Source organism: Pipistrellus hanaki, assembly GCF_964339955.1.
Source record: "Pipistrellus hanaki genome assembly, chromosome: 2".
In the NCBI taxonomy this organism is placed as follows: Eukaryota; Metazoa; Chordata; class Mammalia; order Chiroptera; family Vespertilionidae; genus Pipistrellus; species Pipistrellus hanaki.
Genome location: NC_140504.1, coordinates 178,606,378 through 178,617,887, shown reverse-complemented (window position 1 = coordinate 178,617,887; position 11,510 = coordinate 178,606,378). Strand labels below are relative to the sequence as shown.

General features: G+C 51.5%; 1 protein-coding gene across 1 annotated transcript; it reads right to left on the bottom strand.

Moving 5' to 3' along the window:
• Positions 1–4,865: 4,865 nt before the first annotated feature.
• Positions 4,866–9,750, bottom strand: LOC311616528 (UPF0500 protein C1orf216). The gene is made up of 2 exons (XM_084871957.1): positions 9,319–9,750; positions 4,866–6,750 (listed from the first exon to the last, which is right to left on the bottom strand). Exons 1-2 carry the CDS (start codon positions 9,635–9,637, stop codon positions 6,068–6,070), a joined length of 1,002 nt encoding a protein of 333 aa, XP_084728083.1. The 5' UTR covers positions 9,638–9,750; the 3' UTR covers positions 4,866–6,067.
• Positions 9,751–11,510: the final 1,760 nt, after the last annotated feature.

The following is an 11,510-nucleotide window of genomic DNA, read 5'->3' as shown; positions in this document are numbered from 1 at the left end:
ATCCCTGGGGGTCCTATAACCACAGTGGCCTGAGGGAGCTGAAGGAAGGGCAGGACCTCATCAGTTTGGGAGGAACCCAGCTATCCGGCGTGTGGCAGACTTCATGTGGGCAAGACTGGGCCAGTACATACCATCTTTGGTGGGTCTGGCTTTGCCGAATCACCCACTGCCCTGGAGTTCCCTAGAGTTTGTGGCTCTGAAGGACGGTTCTGTGAGGAACAAGGCTAGCCATTGATTTCATTCCCTTTCCTGAGAAGGAAAAAATCTCCATGAGTCTTGAGGAAGGTCTTTGTAGACCAAACAGAAACTTACGGAACACTCGACCCTGAGGAAAGATCAGGCCAGTGGGGATTCAGGAACCAGCCAGCGAAGATCTTGCAGGCCAAACTAAGCAAGTTGAACCACTGGAGAGCCGTGGAAAGATCTTAAATTGGAGGAGACTTATAGGAGTCCACTCTAGAGCAGTGTGGTGAATGGAAGGGAGGGAGCCAGACCAGGACCCCTTCTAAATGATGAGAAATGATGGTGGCCTGAACCAAGGTGGGGGAAATTGGAGTAGAGAGGAAGGCACGGGCTGCAGAAGTTCTTGGAAGTTGGAAGGAACTGGACTTGGTGATTGAGTGCCATGAGTGATAGATCCTCCCTTACTTCAATTGATGGACAGACATAAACCCCACCTGTGGCCAGATATTCCTGAGCTCTGAACCACCAATCAGCACCTGCCAAATATCCTAAGCCCCCAATTCCTAAGTCCCTAGGTCCCTAATCAATCAGCGTGTGCTGAGTGCCCTAAGCCCCGCCCCCTATCCTTAAAGGTGCTTGTACGCCCCTCGCTTGCTCTCTTCCGCTCCTCTCCGTGGGAGCAGCCGGCAGGGGTACCCTTCCCCCCAATAAAGCCTGTGCGTGTCCTGCCACCCAGTCTCCGGTCTACCTTCTCTATTTAATCTATCAATGAGGAGAACTAGGAAAACTAGACTCACACCCCAAAGGACCGAGTGGAATGACCCAGTTTGTGGGTGAGGAGAAGATGAGCTCAGATTGGGTCATGGGCAGTCTGAATTGAGTCACCGGGGTGGAGCTGTCCACTGGGCAGTTGGATATACAGTTGGGGTTGGGGGCACAGACCCTGCTGGAGACAGAGGTTGGAAGTCCAGGGCATGAGTGGGGACTAAAGGGCACAGAAAGGAGGAGACCTTAGGAGGAATGGGAGAGAGTAGGTCCCAGGCCAGCGAAGGGAAGCATCAAGGTCTAGGGAGGGCTGCCTGAACACTGGAGAGTGGGGGCCGCCTAGAGGAGTCCAGGAACCATCCGAGTCCCCTCCAGCCGCTAACTCGCACACACTCAGACCTGCACACCCACAGGTCCAGACCCACATCTCTATGCGCCCCTGCAGCTCCCATCACTGCACACCCTGCCCACCTGCACCCACACTCGCAGCGGAGGGCTCACCCCACAGCCCTCTCTTGCTCTTCCACTTTGGCCTCACTCCTCCCTACAGATCCTAGAGTTAATCCTCCCCCTCCCCCAGATTAGTGCTTCCAAGGGCCTGAGGCGAAAGCCCTGGAAGGCGGCCGGCCTTCCCAGCAGCTGAGGCGGAGGCGGCAGGGGGCGCGGGCGGAGACACAGGAGGGGAGGGTCCGGCTGCAGCTGTCCCACGGGGGGCGAGGGCCGGGACAAAGGGCTTGCTGGCGGCCGCCCTGAGCCGTTTTCATGCTTGTTGGGATTTAGCGCAGGAAACTCGCTGGCAGCCGTGCGGATCAGAGGTTGGGGGCGGCCGCCGCGTGGGGCGGGCTCGGCCCTGCCAGACCCACGCTTTGTGGGGGAACCCCGGGCCCGCGAGGCTCCGAGGAGACCGCCCCTTTGTCTGCGCCTTTGTGGGGGTGGGAGGATGAGCCCCGCCGGGGACCGCAGAACACCAGCTGAACGCCTGCCTCCAGCCCGCTCCTTCGCCAGCACGGAGCACGGGAGCTCCACCTTACGGGGCAAGGTCACGGCTCTCAGCCCAAGCCTCTTGGACAGCCCCCATCTCACTGCCCGAGATCTCTCTCCCGCCAGGTGGGTTTGGGGGGTGCAGGCCCTCGGGGACTTAGCCCTTTCCCGGCCCTGACCCCGTGCCACCTCCCTCCCTGCTCCCGCCAGTCCCACAACAGGACACCTCTCTCTTTGAATCTACTGGTGATACATCTACTGATTCTCTAGGGTCTGAAGAGAGGAATGGGGCAAGGCCGGCATGCAGAATGGTTAGGGATGATCTGGCAGGCAGGCCGGTGAGTGGTTAGGAGCCAGCAGTTGGACATCTCCCTAGGGGTCCCAGATTGGAGAGGGTGTAGGTTGGGTTGAGGGACACCAACTCTGCCCCTTCCCCCCCATGCACAAATTTCGTGCACCAGGCCACTTGTTATTTATAATTATATTCATGACTCTCATTAAGATAGTTTACTATGTGTCATGCATAGCTATCAGTATTTTTGCATATTATAAATTTAATCCTTAAAATAACCCTATGAGGTAGTTACAAACCTGTTTTCATTTTAAAATGAGGAAATTGAGATACAGTACAGAGAAGTTAATTGACTTACCCAAGGTCATAGAGACAGAGAACAATGATGCTAACATCCAAACCCAGGGGTCTGGCCTCACTGTCTGTGCTCTCAGCCATTGGTTGTGTGCAGAAGAGCCTTCACACCTCTGGGAAAAGGGGTCCTTCCTAAAAATTCCCCCTCTTGGTCTCTAGGGGCTTGATGTCTCATTGTTAGAAATCTCCATGGTTAAAGTTATTCAAATTTTAGCTATAGCTCTTTGCTAGAACAAGATCTCTTAATAAGTGAATTTGTCAAAACTGGTTCAATATTGTTTCTGTATAAATATCAAATGCAGAGATAACAAGAATTATTAATATATTGGGTCACTATTTCTGAGAAGTATATTTTCTGGGATTTAAAATATATATACCTTTATTTTAAAAAATAAAAAATATATATACCTTTCTCTAAAATGTTTCAATTATTTTAAGTGAAATATAATATTTTTGTAATTTTAAAATAATCAATAAAATATTTGATTGATGTAATCAATAAAATATGCCTTCTATGGTAGGCATCCTCTAAGATGCCCTCTGATTCTCCCCCTGCCTGGTTCTTAGATGCTTGTGTAATAGCCTCCCTTTGAGAAATTTACTTTTTTTTTTTTTTTTTAATATATTTTATTGATTTTTTACAGAGAGGAAGGGAGAGAGAGAGCTAGAAACGTCGATGAGAAACATCGACCAGCTGCCTCTTGCACACCCCCTACCGGGGATGTGCCCGCAACCAACATACATGCCCCTGACCGGAATCGAACCCGGGACCTTTCAGTCTGCAGACTGACGCTCTACCACTGAGCCAAACCGGTTTCGGCGAGAAACTTACTTCTAACCAGCAGGATATGGCAACATGGAGGGGATGAATGTTTATGATGAGGTTACAGAAACTGTGACTGCTGTCTTGCTAGTACTCTGACTTTCTTAGGTTGCATGATTTGATGAACTAAGCAGCCATGTTAGAAGGGCCCACATGGCAGGGAACTGAAGGTGACCTTCAGCCAACAGTCCTTGAAGAACTGAGTGCTCCATGCACCCTGGACTGACTAGGCCCTGATTGTAGCCTTGAGAGAGATTCCTGACCTACAGAAATGGTGAGATGACAAATGTGTATTTCTTTAAGTCACTAAGTTTTAGGGTAATTTGTTATGCAGCAATAGGTAATTAATATACTTACTTTATAAAAGTAATGAATTTTTGAGACATCAATAAATCATCATACAAATTAATATAAAACAGGAGATCTAATATGATTGGCATCAACAAATATCTGAAGTCATGCACATGTATTGTAACCACATCTGTGTCAGAACCATCTAAGGGCCCTCGGTCTTTTGCAGTCAGGCTGCCTTTCAGGGAAGCAGTGGCTCCCGAGCAGGGTTGAGAATATGAGTGTTTATGTGTTTTGTGTGGCAGTGTCCTTCACAATCAACGCCCCATTTTTAGGCCCAAAGGTGCCTTAGGACAAGGACAACCCAAATAAGGCTCTCGCAGAGGCCAAGTCCCCCCTTTCAACCTGAGAAACCCCTTAGGAGAGACCTCAGACCACCGTCAGACTGTCAATCATCACAGGCTGGATTCCTCCTCCCCAGTGTCTTCCCCCCTCTTTCCCCCCCAGCTCAGAACCCTGCTCAAAAAGGGGCTCATGTGACAAAGAGGCCACCAGACGACACAAACTCAAGAATAGAATAGAAACACAAACTCAGGAAACACATTTCTCTGCTCCAGTTTATTCATCTTGGTTCAGACTCAACATGCAAGAGTTAGACACAAGTCCCCAGGGTCACTGTCTCAGCCTCACTCCCCATTGCTTTCACCCCCCCACCCACTCAGAGATAGAAAGAGCCCCCCATTTTACAGATAGGAAGACTGAGAGCCAGACTACTAGTATCAATGACCTCCATGCCACTGCTCACCCACTAGGATCTTGCAACCTCTTGGCTCCCAGAAGCAAAACAGAGAGCCTGGCTGCCTTAGTCTTTGGCTCTCTCCAGAACTCACCAGCTCTCCACCTCACAGAGCTTCCGCTGGAACCTGTCAACTCCCACTTAGAGGGCATTTCAGCGATGAAAAGGGGGATGATTCAATATTCTAAGAGTTTACAGGGGTAGGGCTGACCCTGTGCCCTGTTCCCTCTTGAAAGAATTGGCTCCTCTTGGCACAGACATTCTGTTTTCAGGGAAAAGAATCAAACTAATTCAACACCCAGCGCTGCTAAATCCAGAGAGGCATAGCAAGTAGAGGCACAGAGATGGAAGTGAGAGTTTACCCAACAGCCGGGGAACACCTTGTCCATTCTTTGCAAGCTTATTAGCACACGTTTCTTTTCATCAGAAGCTTAAATCAATATGGTCTGTAACAGCTCCTTTGCAGGGGAGAGGGGCTGGTTTGTGATTTGTTTGGAACTGGCATTTGAGAATTCCCAAACTCCTATTTTCCATTATCATCTCCACATCCCCACGTGCTGGGAGGCAGAGTTCAAGAGAGACAGTCCCTATCTTCTTCTCTGATCCCACCCCCATCCCTGCCACGGTGTCAATCACCACCCCCAGCTCCCCTGCCTGATACTAATGCTCTACCAATTGCTCTGGCAAAATTGCAGCCAAAAGCCTTGACAGGTTAAAGCGGCTACTATCTACAGCAAATCCATGGTCAGGGACAACAGCCTTACCAGAGCAAAATCTAGGAAGAAGGAGGGGTGGCCTGGGAAATCCCAAAAGACCCTCTTTCCAGGGAGCAGTGGGGCCCTGGGGAGAAAAAAAGCTACAGCAGGTCATGGGTAACATAGGGTGTGGATGGATGCCCCACATATGCAACTGAATATATATTTGCACACCCCACCCTTGCTCAGGAGTCTGCCTGCAAATACATATTCCTAATAGACACTTCCCAGGCTTCATCAGCACACATGCACCCCTACAGCACGCATGGGCCTACACAGACAAGAGCTCACTCATATACACCCACCACAAGCCTCAACATTCAAACCTACTCACAGGCACACACTTCTTTTGTATGTACAGTTGACCCAGGAGCAACGAAGGTTTTAGGAGTGTCGATCCCTGAAACAGTCGAAAATCCATGTAGAACTTTTGACTCTCCAAAAACTTAACTAATAGTCTGCTGCTGACCGGGGAAGCCTTATGAATAACATAAATAGTCGATTAACACATATTTTGTATGTTATATGTGTTATACACTGTATTCTCACAATAAAGTAAACTAACCAAAATGTTATTACTCTCTTACATACATATCGATACCATACATACACAGATGGACACACACACAGGCCTGCACATAATTTAGGCTGTGTCTATATACAGCACACATAAGCTGATGCCTGGCACATGTTAGCACATACATACTCACTTATGCTTACCTGCACTCATACCAGCTAATAATCACATACTTGTGCACAATCACACGCATGCCTGCAAATATATACATATACCCTCGCACCCGAGAGGCATACGCTTAGTCCTGGTCCTAGGGCCTGGATGGTGCTGCCTTATGTTGGAGACAGCGGATGAGCTCCTTTCGGTTGTCTAGGATGGTGTCGAAGCTCTCCTGAAGACGGGCCTGCTGGTCAACCAGCTGATGCTGCAGGCCTCGGATCCACTGGAGCAGGGCCAGGCGGCGGTACATCACCAAGTGCATGTGGTGCTTCTCCTTCTCCTGCTCTTTGTAGCGCTCTTGAGCCTGCAGCTTCTGCACAGCCTGGGCCACCGAGGGCAGGAGGGGATCTGAAGGCCCAGGGCCGGGAGGGGTCCCACAGGAAGGCTCAGGGCTGCTACTGAGGCTGTCAATGCTGAGGGAGCTGCTGGCATAGCCGTTGTCCTCCAGAGGGGAGCAGATGGTGCCGGCACTACTCATCTTCTCAGGGTCAGCTCTGGGGATCTCTGCTCCCTCTGGGGGGCTGCGGAGCTCCCCCTCGGGCAGTCCAGGGTCCTGGAAGGCCTGGTTGTCAGAAGGCAACTCGGAGGAGCTCCTCATCAGGATGGGCTCCACTTGGTCTGGCATCCCATGCCAATTCTCATTGGCGTCCTTGGCAGTCGCCATGAAGTTGGAGTTGCTGTCTGGATGAAACTCAGGTTGGCATGCTTCAGGAGGCGGCCCCCCCAGGAACTGGCCCCCCTCAGCTACCTCTGGCTGGATGGCAAACATCTGGCCTGTAGAGGGGAAGCAGAAGGATGAGTCAGAGCAGGGCAGGGGGGGTGTCCTGACAGAGTGGAGGCAACCAGCAAGCGTGCTTGGCTGCTCCTTCTCGGTCCTTTTTCCTGTGCTCTGGTAACACCTCCTTCCTGGTCTTCCTCCTCCCTGTCTGTCTGTTGCTTCTCAGTCTCCTGCACAGGTTTACCCTCAGCCCTCTGAAGCAGGGTGTCTTCTCATTCTATGCGCTTCTCCCTAGATGACCTCAGACTGCTGTAGCTTCAAGGAGAATCATGTGTTGGTGACTCAGATCTGCCTCCAGCTCAGATCCAACTACTTTTCAACCCTCCAACCAACCACAGGCTCCTCAAATTCTACGCATCCAAACAGCTCTTCCTCTTCAGGGACCTGTGCAAAGTGGCCCCACACTCTAGTCAGACACTTGAGAGCATCCTGGATCTCTCACTCTGCTTTAAACATATTTTATTGATTTTTTACAGAGAGGAAGGGAGAGGGATAGAGAGTTAGAAACATCGATGAGAGAGAATCATCAATCAGCTGCCTCCTGCACACCCCCCACTGTGGATGTGCCCGAAACCAAGGTACATGCCCTTGACCGGAATCAAACCTGGGACCTTTCAGTCCGCAGGCCGATGCTCTATCCACTGAGCCAAACCGGTTCGGCCCTCACGCTGTTTCTTTTCCCCATCTCATTGGCCACGAAATTCTGAGAGAAAAACACACACACCCTTTGTGTGTGTATGTACATACATCTATCCTCGCTTTCACTTGGTTTAGGGTACTTCTTACCAGGACTGATGACTGCCACTGCCTTTTCTCTGATCTCTCTGCCTCCAATTACAAATGTAAATTTGATTCATCCCAGCTCCCTAAACCTCTAATGGCCCACAAGGCTGTGCTTCATCTGGCTCCTGCTCACCCCTCCAGACTTGCCTCTTGCCACCCTGCCCCTCCTGCCACACCAAACTGCTCAGAGATCTCAGAAACGCACCATTATTCTCCTCCCACAATTCCCTTGGCCTACGGTACCCTTCCTTTCCCCTCTCCTCGAATCCTTCTCCACCCACAAATTCCTTTAAAAAAAAATTTTTTTTTTAATTGATTTCGGAAAAGAAGGAAGAGGGAGAGAAGAGATAGAAACATCAAGGATGAGAAAGAATCATTCATTGGCTGACTCCTGCATTCCTCCCCCCCCCTCCCCCCACCGACCCAGGGGATTGAGTCCATAACCCAGACATGTGCCCTTGACTGGAATCGATCTCTGGGACCCTTCAGTTCACAGGCCGATGCTCCATCCACTGAGCCAAACCAGCTAGGTCACAAATTCCTTTTTATACTTCAAAACTCAGCTCTAATATCCCTCCCCCATCTCTGATGCCATCCTGATTTCCTCCCCACTGCCCCAATATACACAAACACAACCAGTTAACTGCCTTCCTGTGGTCCCACTGCCCTGGGTACACACTGTCTAACTCATGTTTGTTTCTTGTCCCCAACACATAATGGATGATCAGTAAATGTCTATTCAATTTTTTAAAAACTCTCTTATAAATCCGGCTTATAAATCTGGCTCCCTGACTAGCTGGGGAACTCCTCTATATATCCTCCATCGTATTCCCAAGAGCCAGCATGGAGCTTGGCACTAGCAGGTGTCAGTCCATACTTGCTGAGTGAGTGAATGGGGGAGAGGGGGGCCTCTAACGGGGAGAGGGGGTTTGCAGTGGGATATCTATGTTCAGGAAGAGCAGCAGGAGACTCCTGCCGGCTGCCCAGGCCTGGCCCCGCTGGGTCCAGGTCCTTCCTCTGCCCAAGGGGGACCCCACCTCCCTATGGACAAGCCTCTTGGGCTTTGCCTCCTTCCCTCATACCCACTATCCTGTGTCCCTGCCCCTAACTTGCTCTATTTCAATGCCCTGAGGGAGGACATACAATACTAATTTACTTCCTCAATAACCCCCTTCTACCAACCTTGGCAAGAGGTTTCTACTGACCACGTACCACTAGAATTAGAAAATCTGGGTATCAGTAAGAGAGAGATAATGTAAGCGACAAGGACCCTCCCCACATCCAGTAGTGGGCAGAAGTCCTGGGGTGGGGGTGGGCTGGGGGTGGTGGGTGGTGTAGGGACAGTTCCTTTACAACCTTCAAACTCCCCGCTAAGCGAGGTGCCCGGAGATCCCCACCCAGATGTTTCCCTTTTCCTAAACTTGGGCGGGGCCACGAAGGAAGCTGGGATGTGTTGGTGGTGGTGTGACGAACTGCAGGGGGTCTCCAAGACGGTAAAGTGGGAACCCAGACACCCCAGGATCAGGCTTCTCTCTCTAATCCTCAGTTTGCCGGGTTTGGGTGGGGGTGGAGGGGAGGTCGCTCTGTGAGGGTGGGGGCGATGGGCCTCCCTCCCTGCCCGGCCTTGCAGGAGGGGGAGACTCCCGGAAGACTGAGAGCAGACACCACCCTCCCCTAATCCCCCCATAGGAGGCAGCGGTGCGCAGGCTGCGATTTCCCTCCTGGTCCCCCGACCCCTGCGGCTGCGCCCCAAACCCTTCCCTTGGGGCCCCCCGACTCACGGCCTGGAGGCGCCGCCCCTACGGCCAGCTCTGGCTCCACGGGCCCCGCGGCGGGAGCTCGGCCTGGGCGTCCACGCGGGCCCGGCGCGGGGTGCGGGGCTCCCGGCTGCGCTCCCAGCTCCGGGCGGACTGCGGGGCCGGCGGCGTCAGCGCGCGGGGCGGGGCGGCCGGGCCCACGTGGGCCGCTTCGGTTTCCCGCGAGGAAGCGGAGCCCCCGGACCGCCTCCCCTTCCGCAGCCTTGACCGAGGCCAGGCAGGTCCCGTGTTCGTTCGTCCCGAGCTGCCCTCCCTGGGCTCCTCTCTGCGGACAGAGTGACATTCTCAAGATGAAACTCCGGTCATGGCACCACCCTCCTGCCTCAAACCCCCTGATGGCTTCTCCGCTGCAGGGCGAATCCTGCAGGCAGCATCCTGCCGGCCCTGAGCATCCGGCCCCTGTCTCTCCCTCGTCAGCCTCTGAGCTCCATCTCTGCAATCCGCCCGGGCTCCTTCCTGCCATGGGCTTTTGCACACACTGCTCCTTCTGCTGAACATGACCTCCCCCCTCTCATACTTTAGGCCTCTTCTCAGATCAACCACCTCTGATATTATCCCCCGAGCACGTTGTTCCTTTTGTTCCTAGCATCTATCACCGTTTGAAATGATGTATTCATTCTGGGCTTCACTAAAGTCACTTAGGAAAGGTACGTGTTTAAGAGCAGAAAGAACATCTGCTCCGGGACAGGCCTGGGGCTACTGCCAGGCCGGTGCCGGTGCAGTGAGCTCTCCTCAGTGTCTATTGACTGAAGCCTGACCCCCTCACTCCCTTCCTCCTTGGGGGACACGTATAGGGTTTGGGGGCCCAGTTTGCAATCAAAGAGAACAGAGGAATTTCTGGCTTCGATCATAAAACCGAAAAGCACTGGCTGGTGTTAAGTGAAGGCTTCTTAAAATAAGTTCCCCAGAAAGAAGTCTGGGACAAATTTAGCCTTCGGGGCACATGAGCTTCCGGGAGGAGGGGGGTCCCTTCCACACCATTTTATTGAACAAGCTATGCCATTATGTACCTTCCTCATGTATCTCCAACCCCATTCACCCCATTTCAAAACTAAACTAATATGGACTCATTGTTGAATAATACAGTTAAAATACCTTGTCCCATCTCTCGCTCCTAATTTTTTTGGAGGTAACCAAAATTCTTAGGAGTCCTGTTTCAACAAGGCTATAAAAAATAAAATTAAAGGGAGACAAAGCAGGGAAGATGTGAGCCTAGGGCTGTAGCAATCCCTTTTCCTGGCAGGTAGCAGTCAGTTTGTAATAGGCGAAAATGATGCTGCCACACAGAAGCAGAGACAAAAGCCAGTGTCCTGGCGATGTTCCAGTCCGTTTCCTGAGGTCTTGTGTACCTTCCAGTGAGGCCCTTGTTTTGCCAAGCCTAACGTGAGAGGGATTTCTTTTGCTCGCAATCAAAAGGACCATGATTAACAGAGCATCTCTGAGTCCCACGCATGCACCTCTCGGTCCTCATTAAATAGTAGCAACTCTTGCCGAAACCGGTTTGGCTCAGTGGATAGAGCGTCGGTCTGTGGACTGAGAGGTCCCAGGTTCGATTCTGGTCAAGGGCATGTGCATTGGTTGCAGGCACATCCCCGGTGGGAGATGTGCAGGAGGCGGCTGGTCAATGTTTCTCTCTCATTGACGTTTCTGGCTCTCTATCCCTCTCCTTTCCTCTCTGTGGAAAATCAATAAAATACTTATATTTTTAAAAATAGTAGCAACTCTATTTCCCCTGGTGGCCGTTATCAGTCCAGCCTACATGGTGACCTCCTTTCTTCTCTTTCTCTAGTATTAGGAGGAGCTTGGAATGTAGTGGAATCATCTTGGTGTTCCCCGTTAGAAACATTCCTCCCTGGATGCTAAAGCCTCCTGACCACGCAGAACCTAGAATGTCAGAGACAGGAAGTTAACTCTTTGAGAAAGTCATTAAGCACAATCCCATAAGGCTCCACACCTACTCAACAACCCCTTCATATGTGTTTTGGCTACAAAAGGCAACAAATCAGAGATTAACTGTTGAGTTGGAGTCTATATTGTCTGTGGCAGAGCCAGGCTCTGATGGCTGAAGAGAAGCTCACGGAGAGAAAGCAGGGGAAGGCCAAGTGTGTTGAGACAACCCGGGGAAGGCCAATCTGACTAGTACAGGAGATGAAGCT